Here is a 19,425-nt window from a genome sequence, read left to right as displayed (position 1 = left end):
GGCATTATTATGATCTTCATTTTATAGATGAGGAAACAGGCTTAGAATAAGCAACTTGCCTCTAGTCAGAAGCTTATATAATTGCTAAACTGGGTTGACACCCATATCTGAATGTAAATCATGGGCCTTTAACCATTGTATAGTCCTGCATCCTAAATATCACTTATGTGGCTTTTTCTCTATTTGATATTTTTTGGTGGTGGTTGTGGTGTGGGACGTGGTGGTGGTGGTGGGGTTGGGCAGAGAGGATGAGGGGAAAGGGGTCCAGGAATACCTGATCTAGAATAGAAAGAATTAAGGGAGATTTGGATGAGGTTTGTGGAACAAGCATCATTTGTTGGTAGAGCAAAGAGGAACCAGAAATATCCAACTCACATTCTGAGTATTGGGACAGTTTTCATTGTGAACTTCTATGATTAAGGAGCTGTGACCGTAAGGTAGTTCAGCTTGTTTTATTGATCAGGAAACTGGAGCTCAGAGACTTGAAATTACTTGCTGGAGGGCGTGCTTCTACTGAATAAAATAAAACAAGGACAGAGTACTTTAACCTGCTCTCCGAAGTCTAGGTGAATTTATTTAGTTACACTGTTTCAGTGCTACTTTTTAGAACTTTGTAGCCAACCCTTGTTTGTTATTTCTATTATGTATTTATTTGTTACCAATAGAAAAAAATACCTGGAAAATATAAGAAGGGAATGTATGCTTGCTGGGGGAATAATAGCAGGGTAACTGAGAAGCTGGGACAGAAATCTGTTTCTCAGCTGCCCAGGGGGTACAGGTACAACAAGGGGCCAACAGTGGGTGGTGGCAGGGAAGGGGATCATACACAAGCCCCTGGGTTCTTCTGCAGTAAGGAGGGAGGGATTGCCACAGACTACCCATGTGGGGCCCTCAGAGTTCTTCCCACCCACCTTCCTTAACCCTTCCACAGGCCCTGTTTCTCATGTGTCAGGCTGTCTTGGCTTCCATGGCTTGGGGAGGGAGGTGCCTAATCTTACCACCAGGATTGTAGCAGGAAGAAGTATGTCTTTGGACTTCTAAATGGGAACTCTGATTGTCATATGAAGACAAGGGTAAACATGAAGTTTAGGGCAATACTCACAGGTTTGTATTTGAGGCAAAAAGGGCCTTGTGGGCTGGTCTGGATATCTAGCTCTCATAGTATACGGGATTGTTTTGGAGCTGCAAACAACCCACTTAAAAGCCTTTTAATCTGGCCCATTCATAACCCGAGAATCCTGTATTTGTAGGGTTCTGATTTGCCCAAAAGAAAACCTTGTCTATGTAAAGGTGACCTAATAATTAGTGCATGAAGAGTTAATAGACACTCTGAACTACAACTCAGGGAGACCAAAATACTACAACTCAAGGAGACCAAAATACTTTTGAAAATAAAATAAGACAATTAAGTCTAATATGTTTAGGATAGTTAAGATGAGAGCTTGAGCTTGAATGGGGTAAGATTTCAAGGGAGCTCACCTATGTTGGGGCTTTGACAGTCTCCCGAGTTTGGGATCAAGAAGGATGTGGAACATGCTGTTGGCATTATGGTCCAGATAATGAGATACGAATAAGAAAGGGATGAGTTTAATTCCTAATTCTATCACTTTTTTTTAAGCTGGTGACTGTGGATCTGCATTCTATTTTCTCATTCATATTATGGGAAAATAATACTTTATGGATTATTGTGCAGGATAAATGATTAACACATGATAAGAGGCAACTCCAGTTTTTTGATATAGTGAGAATAGAGGGAAAGCCATTGAACTAGAGGACAGGGTCTTGTCTTGAAAGCACATACATTGTTTTACTTAGGTTGTATTATTTGAGGGAAGCTGAGGACGTTGAAATCTCATCCAAGCATCCTCAGGGCTGTCCATATGTGAAGTGATAGCAAATGGGATCTGGTGCCCGGTAAGCCTGTAGCCAGGAACAGTTCGTTGCTTTATGGTAATGTAATTGAGATCACACAGTACATCATACAACATCCTTTATTTTTCACTTTTATACTGTGGATGTTTTTGTTATGAAATATTCTTTAAAAATCATCATTTTTTAGGCCCTGGCCGGTTGGCTCAGTGGTAGACCGTTGGCCTGGCGTGCGGGGGACCCGGGTTCGATTCCCGGCCAGGGCACATAGGAGAAGCGCCCATTTGCTTCTCCACCCCCCCTCCTTCCTCTCTGTCTCTCTCTTCCCCTCCCGCAGCCAGGGCTCCATTGGAGCAAAGATGGCCCGGGCGCTGGGGATGGCTCCTTGGCCTCTGCCCCAGGTGCTAGAGTGGCTCTGGTCACGGCAGAGCGACGCCCCAGAGGGGCAGAGCATCGCCCCCTGGTGGGCAGAGCTTCGCCCCTGGTGGGTGTGCCGGGTGGATCCCGGTCGGGTGCATGCGGGAGTCTGACTGCCTCCCTGTTTCCAGCTTCAGAAAAATACAAAAAGGAAAAAAAATCATCATTTTTAGTGACTACATAAAATTCTCTGTTATTGTGCTATTCTCAATGTGGGACTTTTAGGTTATTTCCAACATTTTGCTCATCTCAATGTGTGAAGTGCCTTTGTCTACATTTATGGCTCAACTTCTACAGGGAAGAAGCAATTTTACGTTTATACTATGGTTGTAAGTGGAAGGTCTGAGTTAGGGCTTTGGCAAGTTCTGACCCTGTGGTGTCCAGTGCCATCTGCGACTCCTCGTTGTCGGCTGGGCACAAGCCACAGGGAGTGGACAGGAGACCAGCGGCCTGGCTGTGGGGAGCAGAGGCTGTGAGGCAGGGGTGGTGCAGATGTGGTCCAATCCAAAAACCATACCACATACAACCAGTTCTGAAAAATGGCACAGAAATAGCATCAAGAAACCCTGGTTGGCCCTGACTGGGTGGCTTAGTGAATATAAAGCATCATTCCAGCACAGGAGGTCATGGGTTCGATTCCAGGTCAGGGCAGGTGCCAGAAGCAATCAATGAGTACACAGCTGGATGGAGCAACTAGGTGGAACAATGAGTTGATGCTTATTTCTCTCTCTCCCGTCTGCCTCCCCCTCTCTTTATCTCTTTCTCTCTCAAATCAATGGAAAAATTAAAAAAGAAAAAGCCTGCTCACTAAGATATGTATATTTTAAGGGATGTAGACCCCAATTTCCTGAGGAACATGCACTTTTCAAGAAGCACCACAGGAAGGCCTGAAGAAGATGCAGGCCACCAATGCCAAAGCCATGAATGTACGTACTGAGACTAGCAAAGCCCTCATAAAGCCCAACAAGGTCAAGCCCAAGATCCCCAAGGGTGGCAGTTTCAAGCTCAATCGACTTGCCTACATTGCTCACCCCAAGCTTGGGAAGTATGCTCGTGCCCACACTGCCAAAGGTCTCAGGCTCTGCCAGTCAAAGTCTAAAGCTAGGGCTCAAACCAAGCCCCAGGCTGAGGCTTCAGCTCAGGCTCCAAGAGGTGCCCAGGTCCCCATGAAGGATCTGGAATAGAGGTCTCTGCCTGCCGATGTGAGGGTAGAAGAACTGGTGTTGCCCTGGGCTGACGTCTGCATGGGGCTGGTGACCTCCTGTGTTATTTGTACAAATAAACCTGAGGTAGGATTTTAAACAAACAAACAAACAAACAAACAAACAAACAAACAACCTTAGTTGAGATCAGGTGCTCCATCCATCCCAGGGCCCAGCTGCCTATGCTCCATTGACATCGACCTGCTTGTTAGAGGGGTGCTTTAGGCAGAAGAGCCTGTGTAAGTCAAAGTGAAGGCGTGGGACTGAGTGTGGACCACAAGAGGGGCAGGAAAAGCAGAAGGAAACAGAATTAGCCTGGTAGGGTGGGGCCCCAGTAGAGAAGGTTGGAAGCCAAACAATTTGAAAGAGGCATAATAAGCCATAAAGAGTCTCTAGCTTCATAAGTGACATGAGAAAAGTGGTTGAACTGGAAATTCAAAGGTGGTGTCAGAAATCTCTCTGAGAAGGTCACTTGTAAGTACACAGGTACTTGGCAACAATATTTTACATATCTGGTATCCTTAAAGGTTTCCACAAATCTTATTCAATCCCTACATGTGTAAGGAGTAGGCAACAATTATTGTCTCCATTTTCCAGACAGATAAGCAGAGCTCCCAAGTGGGTAAGTGAACTCTGAGTCATCCATTAGGAAACAGCAGGTGTAGGAGCCCAAATCCCCTTGCTCTTGGCCCACTGGTGTTCCGGTGGTGTGTCAGGGTCAAGGGACATGTCTTCCAGGAATGTAGGACCTTGCTGGGGGGAAATGTTCCTTGGAAAAGAAGGGATGGTGACAGTGTGTAGCTGATGTGTACCAGGTGCTTTACATACCTTTAATCTTTTCACCCGAATAGTCTTGTAGCTACATTTCACAGATGAGTAAATTCAGGTTCGGAGAGGGTAAGTCACTCTCTCCAAGTCACACATCTGGCTAACGCTGGATTGGGCGCCCTCACCCAGGTGTGCGTGCCTCTTGACCGCCTTGGTTCTTTGTAGCGTCTTGACACTTGGACTCGTGGCAGCTACTTCTGTTTTCTGCTTGGCTCAGGAATGCAGTAGGGTTGATTTTTTCAGGTGCTTACATATGCAAAACTAAATTATTTGGGAATGACTTTAACTAAAACAGGTGTCTTGGCTTAATATTATGCTGTATTTTGTGAAGGTGAGTGTGTATATGAAGAGTAAATATTAAGAATGTCAAAAAAGCTAATTTGGAAAAATGTAGAATTTTGATCTCTTTCAGGCTTTTTTGGGATTTACCATTGTATTTCTTCTAAGCCACCCTTTAACCTTCAGTGACTCAAGTCACAGGGTGACAGAGACTCAAGTCACAGGGTGCCAGTGAGTGAAACTCTGCTTTTGTCTCTCGTACCCCTTGTTACCTTGCACACAGCTCTAGGCAAGGAACTTCATGTCCTACGCAGATTGGACATGTTCTCTGTCCTCAGCGCTTATGCTACGGTGCATCTCTCTGTCCTTCCTTTTTGTCCAGTTAACTTGTATTCATGACTTCAAGACTCCGCACGCCTTGCTCCTGGACCGGGTGTGGTGTTCCTGCTCTGTGCTCACTTTCCGGAAGGTGGCATGGTGTGAAAGTGTGTGTGCGGTATTTGGGATGGTGGGGTGCTGGTGGGGAGGCCACTCGAGGTAGAATGGTCACTTTGTGTAGGGAAGTTGTATGAAATAAATGTGTGTGTGGGGCGGTACCTCAGCCCTAGTTCTTGGATGCCAATAGCAGAAACAGACCTTGATGCCTAAATATGATCCTAATCCCCTCATGTCATTAATTGCTTAAGAATGAATCCCTACTTAAGTGCCCTAGCTTGTACCCACCCTGACTGCAAGGGGCAGGGAGAGAAATGATGGCTTCTGTAAGGACAATGGGATTCCACTTCTTAACAAAGGGGTTGGGGGCTGAAGGGAAGTGGTTCCCCAGAGGAGATCTAGGTGCAAAAGGAAAAAAAAGGGAAGGATGCCAGATGAGCAGAATCTACGAATGTCTGCTCCAGAGAAGAAAGGAAGTGTTGCATGGGGCGCTGGGCGGGGCTCTCGCACAGCAGCCTTGAGTGGCAGGTGCAGAAACATGGCCCTCCTCTCTAGGCAGTAGGGAGCCACTGAGGGGTTAGTGGCTCCCTGAGCAGTGTTTTAAGAAGTTGAATCTTTTGGTCCTGGGCCCACAGACTGGAGAGAACTGGGGCTGAAGGGAGGGAGAACAGTTGGGAGATTAGTGTCAGTGAACAGTAAACACAACTGAAAATCTGGAATTTATCATGAGTCATTAGGGATTAGAACTCGCTGACCTTGGGCAAGTCATCAGACTTTCCTTGCCTCAGGTGCCCGCTGCCTGGTGGTTCTGCTGGCCTACTTGAGAAACAGGGTGGGGATAAACTCATCAAAATCTTTGGTTAAGATTCAGGTCAGTCGTGAAGTCATTTTTAACTTGTAGTTTCCACTCTTTGTGTCTCTGATACTTTCCTAGCCACCATTCACTTTCCTTTTCCTGAAATGAGAAGTTGATGTTTGCGAAACCCCGATGTTCACAGTAATTAGAACACATCCTCGCTTTGTTGGCGGGAGATTTCACCTCCAGATTCTGTGTTCATCTGGTTGTCAGCACGTTCTGAGCCAGCCACGGGACAAAGTGAAAGGTTGTTTGAATACTGATGTGAAATCACAGTGGGTAGGGAAAACCATCTATTTGGATTATGAACAGAATCTATACAGTAGCCTATTCACTTCTATGTTAATTTTGCCCATTTGAGTGGAATTGGACAGCGGTTAGAAAATAAGGGAAAACTCCTCCAACAAAGCTCTTTTCAAGGATGGCTCTTGATTCTGTGGCTCTTAGAAGCCCATATTTTCTCCTGCAGTCTTGTCATGCTTCTAGCAACAACTCGCAGTCTGGACTCACTATAGTTCACAGGTCAACACATTTAATCCCCAAGTTGAGCTTTATTAGAGCTACAGTTTTTCATTGCTTTTTAATTGTTTTTAACCTGTTTAATATTGCATTTTTTATCTTGAGATCCATTTCTCGATTCCTTACATTAGAATCGTGCTTTACAACAGGTGTTCACTCATTATCTCATTTCGTCTCTTCAGGCCCATACAAGATAACTTCTGATATCTCAGGCTGATTTTGAGTGGGGTTTGTAAGAAAAGAGCTCGCTCTGTCTGGACCTCAAAAACTCACAAATAGAGTTTCATTGTCCCTTTCTTTGAGCAGCTCATAGTGTTTTATACACATTAATTCATTAACCCGCACAAAAGCTCTGTGTGTAGGCAGTGGAAAATATTTATTCCCTGCTGCAGTATTTACACACTGAGAAACCGAGTCATGAGGCCGAGGTGGGGCGGGGCCTGTGGACGGGAGCCAGGGGAACTGGGGCAGCCCAGTCCCTAGTCTAGTCCCCTTCCTTGACCGTTTGAAAATCTGAACTCCTTTGGAAAATAATCATGATTTCCAAGGAAAATAGCCCTGTTACCAATTCTACCTGGAGAAGAAAACTGACAGAGGGAAGAGTTTGGGGATGGTTTTTATCACAAAATGGTTGAGGTGGTTTCATTGTCTCGTGTTGTTGCCATTAATTTGACCGCAGCTGGAACCCCCGTGGTCAACATGGTGGCATGTTTTGTGTTTAAAACCACATCTTAGATGTACTTGTCTCATGCCCTTGTTGATGACTTCCAAATGCTAGAGTAAGGAGGCCTCTGTGGTTCCAAGCTAGGCTTGTGCTATAGGTGCCCGAAAAGTCTTACATTTCCCTTTCTTTCACATCCACTTCCAGGTGCAGAGAACAATGTCTACTCTTCCTCCATTTGACCTCGCATCTTCCCACTAGTGCTATGAGAAGAGTAAATGAGTAAAGGGAGTTGGTTGGCAGAATAAACTGCAGGTTTGGCCTCAGTGCCCACATGGCAGCTCTCCACATGTGGGCATCTTAAACTTACTGCATCCAAAGCAGAATTGCTGGTTTCCTTTCCCAAACCTGCACTGCCTTGCCCACTCCGCATCTGCCTTAGTGTCCGTTCCATCCTTAACTCAGGCTTCAAACTTGGGAGACATCCTCTTTCTCTCACGTCCTATTTCCAAGTTGTCAGGAAATCCTACTAGCTCTACCTTCAGAATACGGTCAGAATCCAGTTGTGGCTCACAGCCTGTTTTGCTACCACGCTGTTCTTACCCCCCATCATATCTGGCCTGGATTATGGCAGTGGCTCCAAACCAGGCCCCTGCATTGCCCGTGGCCCCTGCCAGTCATCCTGAAGCATAGCAGTTGGAATGATACTGTGAGCGTGTATGTCACTACTCAGTTTGGTACGCTCAAACAAATCCTCTTCATTCTGAGATGAGAAAGCAATGCCCACATGATGCCCTAGAAGGTGTTATATGATCAGACCCTCCTTTTTTCTCTGTCCTGATCTTTTATTTCTTTTCTTTTCACTCATTCTGCCGCCTTGCTGCTCCTTGGTCACACCCACACAGGCTCTCGCTTGCTTCAGGGCTTCTGCTCTCTGCTTCCGCTGCCTGAGGCTCAGCCCGGCCGTCAGCCTGGCTCTCTCCTGTCGCTTTTGTCTTCGCTCAGATGTTAACAGTGAGGTCTTCCTCAACCACTGTATTTAAAGTTGGACCCCACCATTTACTTCTGCCACTCTTTCCTCCTCTGTTTCATTTTCTAAATACCACATGTCACTTTCAAATATACTATAAAATTTTCTTTATTTGTCTAAATAAATTACTGTAAGGTTCAGAAGGGCTGGGATTTTGGTTTCTTTTGTTTATATAGATCCTCCTCCACTCACAATGGGGTTACATCCCAATAAACCCATCATTAGTTGGGATTGTCATAAGTCAAAAATGCATATAATATACCTAACCTACTGGTCATCATAACTTAGTCTAGCCTACCTTAAACGTGCTCAGAACACAGACATCAGCCTCCAGTTGGTCAAAATCACCTTGCTGCCATTGCCCAGCATCACAAGAGAATAGTGTATTTCATATCACTAGCCCAGGAAAAAATATCAAAATTCAAAACTCATAGTACCGTTTCTGCTAAATGTATTGTAACTTTGCACCATTTTTTAAGTTGAAATATCATCAAGTCAAAACATTATACATTGAGGACCATCTCTATCTCCTCAGCACATAATACCTGGTGCCCAGTAGAGGCTCAGATAGTGTTGAATGAAGATGCAGTGTTTTCAAAACAGTCACTTTTGCTCTCCAGTCCTAAGGAAAAAAAATACTGATGGGACTTTGTCTCCTTATTAAACTTTGATATGTATAGAGTATAGCATAGGATGCAAGAGAAATAATTTTGCTGGGGAGATAGATAAACATATGAAAAAATGAGCAAAAAGTGCTGAGAGATATAATTATTAGATTTTAGAATAAATAAAAAATGGAAGGGAGGTCCTTAGGAACATGGCAGGAGGGAGGTTCTTAGAATTTGATACTGAGTGTCAGTACTGCTGTAGGTATTGTATCCACTGGATTCCATTTGGTCTTCACAACAGGTGTTACTAGACAAATGAGGTAGCTCAAGGTCATAGAGCTAATAGGTGTTTGAGCCAAGATTCACAGATTATCTCTACATTTTCTTTTTTTGCTTTTTAACCTATCCAGTGAGGTTTCAAGCACATACCTTTTATCTTCTGAGGTTCCATTTGTTTTTTCTCAAGTTGGCCTAGTCTTTTAAGATAATATCCTAGTTTACCTTTGTTATGTTTTCAGTTATTTTTTAACATCTTTATTTAAACATACTTATATTACAGAATATTTCATGAGTCTGTTATTTGAAGTTCTGACAGTCTAATTTTGCTGTATGTACTATTTTTCTCATGATGGATAGTTTTGTCAAGAGTTTTATAATTTTGATTTGTAAGCCTATGATCAGTGAGATGTAAGCTGTGGGAGTCTTGTAATTCTAAGTTAACCTCAAATGCGTCATTACCAGTCAGGGACTATTTTGTGTATTAATTTTTCAGTTGAAGATTTCCAGTGCCAAAATCATATATATGTAACAAAGACAAAACATCAACTACAACAGGGGTCGGGAACCTTTTTGGGCTGAGAGAGCCATGAACGCCACATATTTTTAAATGTAATTCCGTGAGAGCCATACAATGACCCATGTACGTTACGCATTATCCAATAAAAATTTGGTGTTGTCCCGGAGGACAGCTGTGATTGGCTCCAGCCACCCACAACCATGAACATGAGTGGTAGGAAATGAATGGATTGTAATACATGAGAATGTTTTATATTTTTAACATTATTTTTTTATTAAAGATTTGTCTGCGAGCCGGATGCAGCCATCAAAAGAGCCACATCTGGCTCGTGAGCCATGGGTTCCCGACCCCTGAGCTACAACAACAGATTTTCAGGGAACATCCTCCCCCATTAAAGGCTTAGGCTGAGATAAAAAAGTTTCTTCTTATCTTTTCTAGTGGTTATATTTTTCTATTATTTGACTAAAGGTGTAGCCCTTTGGGACACTGTCTTATGCAGGAGTTTCAGTTCTATTTTTCTACCATACATGGATCCATGATTTTGTTTCTTGCCCTCAATGGCCATTAAACCTGATTTTCTGGACTGAGACCAGAATAACTCTTTAGGGCAAAGATTCTCATTAGGTTGTTACTATGACTTTAACATAATTTTTTTATATATTAGAGAAAGAGATTTGTTGTTCTACTTAGTTGTGCATTCGTTAGCTGCTTCTTGTATGTGCCCTGACTGGGAATTGAACCTGCGACCTTGGTATGTTGGGATTATGCTCTAACCAACTAAGCTATTTAATAGTCTAGCTAATACTTTGAGCAATAGAGTCCTCAAGTTACTTAATCCAGTGTATAGACAGAAAAAAAGTTTATTAAAAAAATTTAAGTTAATTTGTCCTTGTCAACTCATTTTACAAGTTTAACCCGACCATTCCCAGCAGATTAGAGTCTTTCCTGTGTTTTCCATTAGCACTCAGGGCTTCTTTTTGCTCTAATGTTTGTTACATGGTATTGACTGTTTAATTGGCTGTGCAATAAAACACTCAACGGTTATAACTGAGTTTTCTAGGCACACTCCACACCTGGGAAGTATTGGTGTTTTACTGAATGGTATGTGAACTCTTATCCAAAATGAGGATTTTCCCACAAATATGTACTCTATCTTTATAGGCCACATGCCCAGACAGGTCTGTGATTTATTTAGGTATACACACACATGAATACATGTGCACACACACACACACGCACACATACCCATGCTCATACTCATACCCATGGGGAACTGCGTATTTTCTGTAATTTGGCTAATAGACCTGCTTGCCCCAAACTGTGTGTCCTGCTTTCCTCCTGTGTTTCTGTCAGTTAGTGTTTTAAATCAAGGCATGGTCCATTGGTAGTGAAGAGTGAGACTTTATTCCCATCACTGCCTGTTACCACTTTAACCTGAATCATATCACTCAGTTGACTCTCACCTAGTAGAAAACAGGAGTGTAAAGAAGTAGGAGAAAAAAGAGGTAAAAGTTATATGTTTGTGTGTGTACATGTATATGTGTATGTTGGGAGTGGGGTTGAGTGAACTAAAAGTCCTGTTGGTAAGTCCTAATGTGATGAGAAGTATCAATTAAACACTAACCATATATTTGGCATTGTTGTAATCTGTTTGGACTGCTGTAATTAAATACCACAGACTGGGTGGCCTAATAAACAACAGAAATTTACTTCTCATAGTTCTGGATGCGGGAAGTCTAGGATCAGCGTACCAGCATGGTCAGGTGAAGGCCTTCATCTGGGTTGCAAATTTCTTGCATCTTTCCATGGTAGAAGGGCCTAGGGAACTCTGTGAGGTGTTTTTTTATAAAGACACTAATGCCATTCATGGGGTTCTGACCTCATGACCTAAGCACCTCCCAAAGACCCTATTTCCTAATGCCGGCATATGAATTTGGGGGTGGGGGGGCACAAACACTCTGACCATACAGGCATGCATACACCTGCATATCTGTTGCTGCTAATGTTAGTTTTTCAGATTGCAGGTAGAGAGTAGTTCAGTTTATGGCAGATGAAGATCAGCTTCAATTTAGCATTTATGGCCTTAGGTTCTGCAAAGTATAGCAATTAGTTCCTACTCCCTTTGTTAATAGTGCATTTTCAAACTATTGAGATCAGTTTTGCTTTAGGAAACATATTGTTATACAAGAGCTGTACAAATCATAATCTGAGAAGGGGACCTTTAATTTTTCTAAGGACTTGAGTAAATACTGCGAAGATGGAAAAGGTCCAAGTTCTACCTGCCTCACAACAGGCATTGCATTTTTTGGAGCACATCCAATCTTAAGAGTCACCCACTTGTCCAAGTTTAGATTGTTTAGAAAGATAGAGGCTTATTCTTTGGTTTCTCTTGGTGAGCAGTATCAATAAGGAACTTATTCACCATAAAATGAAACCATTCACTCCAGTGGGATCTGTGCTGATTTAGATATTAAAATATTTTTACAATATTTTTAAAATACTGAATTATGACTAATATTTTATTATAATTTTTTAAATTAAAAATTTCCCTGGCTGGGTAGCTTAGTTGGTTGGAGCATTGACCTGATATGCCAAGGTTGTAGGTTCGATCCCTGGTCAGGGCATATACAAGAATCAACCAATGAATGCATAAATAAGTAGAACCACAAGTTGATGTTCCTTCTCTCCTTCTCCCCCTCCCACTCTCCTCCCCACCTCCTCTTCTCACTTTTCCTTTTCTCCCCCTCTGTTCTCTCTCTCTGGCTCCTCTCCCCTTTCTTTCCTCCTTTCCTCTCCCCCCCTCTCTTTCTTCCCTTTCTTTCTCTCTAAAATCAATAAGTACTATAAATAGAATTTTAAAAAGAAAATAAATAGTTTTATATATTATGAAGTATGAGTTGGGTTATCTAAATCTAATTTAAACTGAAATATAAAATATTTAGGAATTTTAATGATATAATAAGTTTTGTATGCTGATTTCTTGGGGAATTACACCAAAGACAGCGTTCTGTAGTTAATTGGTATGACTTCCTAGAATGCAGAAACCATCCTGTGAGGGATCTCTTTCTGGAGGCCAGCTAGCCTTTCTCTTTGCAGAAAAGACAGCACGTAAGCCATCAGAAGCAAAATTAGAATGTGTCCAAACTTCAAAGACAGTTCTTCAGTGTTCAGGACTATCTTTGTTATAGCACAGCGAGTATCCCTGGCTGCTAAGCACCAGCATCTGCTCTCCCAGCATCTGACACCTCATCTTGTTCCCCATCCGGTGAGCATGCACAAGTCCCCAGCAATAGAGAAACAGGCAGATAAAACAAAAGATCCTTCCTTCCTTCCTTCCTTCCTTCCTTCCTTCCTTCCTTCCTTCCTTCCTTCCTTCCTTCCTCCCTCCCTCCCTCCCTCCCTCCCTCCCTCCCTCCCTCCCTCCCTCTTTCCCTCCCTCCCTCCCTCCTTGCTTGCTTGCTTTCTTTCTTTCTTTCTCTCTCTCTCTCTCTTTCTTTTTTAGAAATATCATTCACTTTATATTTTTTACATTAAGTATTATTATATATTAGTTTCAGGCATAATTTACAAATTGATTCCTTTGATAAGCCCATCTGTACCATACACAGTTATTAAAATATTATTGACTATATTCCCTATTTTGTACTTTACATTCCTGTAACTATTTGTAACTACCACTTTGTACTTCTTAATCCCTTCACCTATTTCACTTAGACTCCCAAACCACTTTCCATCTGGCAACCATCAGTTTGTTCTCTGGCATCTCTGAGTCTGTTTCTGTTTTGTTTGTTTACTTTGTTCTTTAGATTTCACATGTGAGAGGAACTATATATTTGTCTTTTTCTGTTTGACTTATTTCACTTAGCATTATACCCTTTAGGTCTATCCATGCTGTTGCAAATGGTAAGATTTCATTTCTTTTCTTAAAAAAATAAAAATCTGGCCTGACCTGTGGTGGCGCAGTGGATAAAGCATCGACCTGGAAATGCTGAAGTCGCCGGTTCGAAACCCCGGGCTTGCCTGGTCAAGGCACATATGGGAGTTGATGCTTCCTGTTTCTCCCCCTTCTCTCTCTCTGTTTCTCTCTCTCTCTCCTCTCTAAAAATGAATAAATAAAATTTAAAAAAAAAATCTGGCCCTGGCTGGTTGGCTCAGTGGTAGAGCATCGGCCTGGCATGCAGGAGTCCCGGGTTCGATTCCCCGCCAGGTCACAGAGTAGAAGCACCCATCTGGCTTCTCCACCCCTCCCCCTCTCCTTCCTCTCTGTCTCTCTCTTCCCCTCCCGCAGCCAAGGCTCCATTGGAGCAAAGATGGCCCGGGTGCTGAGGATGGCTCTGTGGCCTCTGTCTCAGGCACTAGAATGGCTCTGGATGGAACAGAGCAACGCCCCAGATGGGCAGAGCATTGCCCCCTGGTGGGCATGCCTGGTGGATCCTGGTTGGGTGCATGCGGGAGTCTGTCTGACTGCTTCCCCATTTCCAGCTTCGGAAAAATGCAAAAAAAAAAATAAAAATCTCCTTCATTTTTCTCTCCACTGCACCTGAAATCCTAACCAGCAACTTCCTAATTTCCAGACTATGACCCCTTCTGAATCCTCATTTTTCTTGACTTTATGGTAGTCCTTTGTAAGCACCAAGCATTGTGTATTATTATTGAACTCCTATTTAAGCTCTTGAATTGTTGAACTGCTAATGTACAGTGTGTTCATAAAGTCATGGTGCACTTTTGACCAGTCATAGGAAAGCAACAAAAGACAACAGAAATGTGAAATCTGCACCAAATAAAAGGAAAACTCTCCCAGTTTCATACCTATTCAGTGCAGTTTGATGTGGGCTCATGCACAGATTTGTTAGGGCTCCTTAGGTAGCTATCTCGTATAGCCTCTACAGACTCATCACTGACTGATGGCCTACCAGAATAGGATTTCTCCACCAAACTGCCGGTTTCCTTCAACTGCTTATCTCACTGAGTAATGTTATTCCTATGTGGTGGCGTTTCGTTATAAATGCACCAATATTCACGTTGCCTTTGGTCACGGATTCTAATTTAGCAAGCCACAGAACACACTGAAGTTTCCTCTGTACCGTCCACATCTCAACTGGCATGGCCGTGGGCTGCTCTGCTGTATACACGGTGTTACATCATCATCTGTGCATGTGCACATGCTGCCACATCATCCTACAGAAACTGGGAGGGACTTTATGGACACACTGTATTTGGACTTGTCTTTGTAAACTTCTGGAGAGCATTATCTTACACTCCCCTGTGCCTATATTAATATTCAGGACAATGTTTTTAATAACTAATTTGTTGAAGATTTTTTTAAACTTATTGCAGTGTCTTAATATTTATCCTATACAAAAGTTTTTTGTTTGTTTGTTTTCATCTTGAATACCAAATGCTGATGCTCACAAGCCTTTTGTGATAGAAATTCATGGTTGTTATTCTTAGTATATGTAGGTTACATTTGTTTGATTACAAGAGAACAGGAGTGTAGCTGGATTTCATTCACGATAACAAAACAATGTTTTTTTAAACAAAACTATTTTTGAGTGAGCTTTCATCCGGAGACCAAACACCAGTTCTTACTTCATTCCTCCCTCCAAGAAACAGCTCATAATCCCTTTTCTCGGTGAAGTCTTTTCTGATGACTTCAGCTACAAAGCTTGCTTCTTTTCCTTAATTCTTACAGCATTTACTATTTAGCATGATTATCTCCACTTCTTACATCCTGGTTTCTGCTCCGCCCGCTGTCATCAGGCTGGTCTGTACATCAATGATGTTGTGGCCAAGGAAGGCCAGCAAGCCCCTCAAATCAAGGCTTTAGGGGGTCCTCCTCAGTTCTGATCTTGCTTTGCTTCATTTATCCACAGCATCTGCCTTGCCCATCTCTCTTGGATTTTGTCACATTATTCTCCTTGAAAATGTCTAACATAGCAATAGGATGGTTGGGAATGTAGGATCTAGAACCAGACTGCCTGGGTTTGAACCCTGGTTCAGCTGCTTACTACTTGTGTGATGTTGGGCAAGGTGTTCAACCTCTCTGTGCCTCACTTTTTCTGTCTGTAAAATGTGGATAATACTCTATATGGTTGTGAAGATTAGATGACTTAAAATGCGCTCAGAATATTGTTTGGCATAATAAATATTGCTCAGTAAATGTCAGCCCTGATAATTATTTCTCTATTCTTTCTCAATTTCTTTTTTTGGGGGGGCCTCTTCTTTCTCCACCTTTCTCTTGGAGTTCTCTAAGTTTTTCTTCTAAGCCTTTATCATCTAATTTACTCCTAGTGACATTACTGTATCATATCATAGAAATCTTTCTCTCTAATAGAGACCTCTTTCTTGAGCTCCAGAGGTATATTTTCTGATCTGCTTTGGATGTCCATCATCACACCTCACATTCATTTTGGATAATACTCATGTTTTTTTCCTTTTTAAATTTATCCATTTCTCCTTCCACTCTCCCCACCTTTGTCAATGGCTCTAGCTATCTGTTTTCCCAAATTAGGAATCAAGGAGTCACCCAAGATTCCTTCTGGTCCTTATTCCTTGCCTCAAGTTAAGCACTGATGTCTGTCTATTTGTCCTTTAATCTCTTCAGCTTATTTTTGCCCTCCCTGTGTTGTTGTCTTCAGTCAGGCTCTCAATGTCTTCCATCAGAACTATAGCAGTGGTCTCTATTGTCTCCCTCAGTGATGTTCAATAGGAATCTCCACTGGCATTTGGGGAAGGCAATTCTTTGTGCAGGATGGATTGGGCATTATAGGACATAGCATCCACAGTTCTCAGGTGCTGAAGTCAGGAGTAGCTCCATTACCCTTTCATTCTTCTGCCACCCAACCACCCCATTCATGTAAGAACCAAAAATGATGCTCTACCCCTATTTCCAAATGCCTTTCTGAGTAGGAATGCCTCTAATTGAAAACAACTATATTCTTTAAGAATCAGCTTAGGCCTCATCTTCTATCCAGGGACTCATGCCTGACACCTCAGCTGCTGACTTGATGGGAGTATTTCTGCCTCCTTGTATTCATAGACTCTTCTCCCCCATATTTTATGTTCTCATTGTTTTCCTCTCTCTCACTGTGCTGGCAGTTCCTCTAGGACGGGATTCTTTTTTTTTAAATTAATTTTAATGGGGTGACAGTGATAAATCAGGGTACATATGTTCAGAGAAAACATCTCTAGGTTATTTTGACATTTGATTATGCTGCATTCCCATCACCCAAAGTCTAGGACGGGATTCTTCTTTGCATATCTTCAGCTCCTGGTATATAATAGATATTTGATAAATATTGGTAGGATAAGCAAATGTTTATGTTATCTTTGTTATTTAGTTGTCTATTCCTTTAGCTTGTTATTTATGCAGTTCACATCTGTATGTCCTTTCTTTTCAAATAGAGTGATAAGTACTTGAAGGGAGATACTTATGCTTTTTAATTAATTAATTAATTAATTAACTAATTTTAGGTGAGAGGAGATAGTGAGATAAAGTTCCGCATGCGCCCTGACCGGCATCCACCTGGCAACCTCGTCACCCTGTCTGGCTCCGATGCTCAAATACTGAGCAGTTTTTAGCGCCTGAGGCTGATGTGCTCAGACCAATGGAGCTATCCTCAGTGCTTGGGGCCATGCTGGAACCACTTAAGCCACTGGCTTCAGGAGGGGAAAAGGGTTAGAAGGGCTGAGGAAGGGGAAGAGAAACAGATGGTCACTTCTCTTTGTCCTACAATCAAACCTGGGATGTCCATACATTGGGCTGACACTTTAGCCACTGAGCCACCACACAGGGCCTGCTTTTTTTTTAAACCCAGTACTAAGCATATAGGAAGTTCTGAGTAAATTAAATATTTAGAGACCAGTCATTCTAAGGTTAAGCCATTTTTTCCTGATCTTTGCTTTTAGGTCATATTTCTAAATGTTGAAGCATCATTCTAGAATTTTCTTCAAGTTTTACGCATTAGTTTTATAGTTTAGAACTGGGTACACTAATCTGGCTATTCTAGTTAAAGAATGTCTTAATTTTGGCCCTGGCCATGTAGCTCAGTTGGTTAGAGCATTGCCCCAATATGCCAAGGTTGCAAGTTCCATCCCCAGTGAGGGCACATACAAGAGTCAACCAATGAGTATATGACTGGGTGGAACAACAAATAGATGTTTCTCACTCTCCCTTTCTCTCTCTCTCTCTCTCTCCCTCTCTCTCTCTCTCTCTCTCTCAAAAAAGCCAGGGAGGCCCTGGCCGGTTGGCTCAGTGATAGAGCATCGGCGTGGTGTGCAGGAGTCCCGGGTTCGATTCCCCGCCAGGTCACAGAGGAGAAGCACCCATCTGCTTCTCCACCCCTCCCCCTCTCCTTCCTCTCTGTCTCTCTCTTCCCCTCCCACAGCCAAGGCTCCATTGGAGCAAAGTTGTCCCGGGTGCTGAGGATGGCTCTGTGGCCTCTGCCTCAGGTGCTAGAATGGCTCTGGTTGCAACAGAGCAATGCCCCAGATGGGCAGAGCATCGCCCCCTGGTGGGCATGCTGGGTGGATCCAGGTTGGGCGCATACGGGAGTCTATCTGACTGCCTCCCTGTTTCCCACTTCATAAAAATACAACAAACAAACAAACAAAAACAAACAAACAAAAAACCCCAGGGAAACAAAACCAAGAAAAAAAATAAAATCTCTTAATTTTTATGAGGGAGTGAGTAGTTTTCTTTCATACAAAGACTGTAGGAAGCCTATTTGCATCTGGGGACAGGGCACAGACAGTGCACAGCCACAAGTTGTTGCCTGAAATACAGACGAAAGTTTTAAAGGAGGCAGTGGCTATCTTCTCTGGTTAGATTTGTTAACTTCTGAGGACCCCTCTATGGCTAGAAACACATCCAGGTATGGGGATAATTTTCCATGTACCTGTTCTTCCAACTACGTTCCCTGCCTCCACTTCCCTCCCAGTCTGTCTGTTCAGCAGTCTTTGGGTCAGTCTCATGAAAAGGCTACCTTAGGTAAGATATGGCCTCACTTCAAACCATTCAGTGGCTTCGCAATGTTTCTAGAAGAGTTTTTTAACCAGAAAAACATGACTTTTCTCTTGGATCTCCAAACCTTAAATTAAACCCATGACTCCACAAAAGTAAACTAGTCTCATGATTTACCAGTTACTTTGTTTTTACCCATAAATAATATCTCCTACCTTTTCTCCTTAGGGTGGAAAAAATTCACATTTCTTCCCTAGGGTGGTTCTGAATTTCTTGATATCTTAAAAATTTATATTTGTTTCTAAAGATAAAGCCTTGCTACCAGACAGAATAATCAAAACATGCCACAAGCTGGGAAAGAAATTCTAAAAATGTTATAAGCAATGACAGTATCATTGGGAAATGCAGAGAGAGAGAGAGGAAGGGAAGAGATTGAGAGAGAAAAACCACCTATGATAGCCATCACAAGAGAGGGAAAATCGGTTAGGAGGCATAAATTCTAGCATGCATAATATTTTTTTATTAATTTTAATGGGGTGACATTAGTCAGTCAGGATACATAGATTCAGAGAAAACATCTCCAGGTTATTCTGACATTTGATTATGTTGCATACCCATCACCCAAAGTCATATAGTCTTCTGTCACCTTCTATCTGGTTTTCTTTGTGCCTCTCCTCTCCCCCCACCCTCTCTCTTCCCCTCCCTACCCCCATTAACCACCACACTCTTGTTCATGTCCCTGAGTCTCATTTTTATGTCCCATCTATGTATGGAATCATATAGTTCTTAGTTTTTTCTGATTTACTTATTTCACTCAGTATAATGTTATCAAGGTCCATCCATGTTGTTGAAAATGATCCGATGTCATCATTTCTTATCGCTGAGTAGTATTCCATAGTATATATGTACCACATCTTCTTTATCCAATCATCTATCGAAGGGCTTTTTGGTTGTTTCCATGTC

General features: G+C 42.5%; 2 protein-coding genes across 8 annotated transcripts in view; both read left to right on the top strand.

Moving 5' to 3' along the window:
- ARHGEF28 (Rho guanine nucleotide exchange factor 28) overlaps window positions 1-19,425 on the top strand; it is a 373,409-nt gene that overhangs the window by 24,776 nt on the left and 329,208 nt on the right. The gene's annotated exons all lie outside the window — the stretch shown is intronic.
- LOC136319497 (large ribosomal subunit protein eL29-like) lies at window positions 3,183-3,470 on the top strand. Its single transcript, XM_066252741.1, has one exon. It carries the CDS (start codon window positions 3,183-3,185, stop codon window positions 3,468-3,470), a length of 288 nt encoding a protein of 95 aa, XP_066108838.1.

Source organism: Saccopteryx bilineata, chromosome 1 (genome assembly GCF_036850765.1).
Source record: "Saccopteryx bilineata isolate mSacBil1 chromosome 1, mSacBil1_pri_phased_curated, whole genome shotgun sequence".
NCBI classification, from domain to species: domain Eukaryota; kingdom Metazoa; phylum Chordata; class Mammalia; order Chiroptera; family Emballonuridae; genus Saccopteryx; species Saccopteryx bilineata.
Note: the sequence above shows the minus strand (reverse complement) of the source record. Positions and strands in the feature narration are given on the sequence as shown.

Coding starts and splice junctions, on each gene's coding strand:
- LOC136319497 (XM_066252741.1), top strand. CDS start 3,183: ATGCAGGCCACCAATGCCAAAGCCATGAATGTACGTACTGAGACTAGC.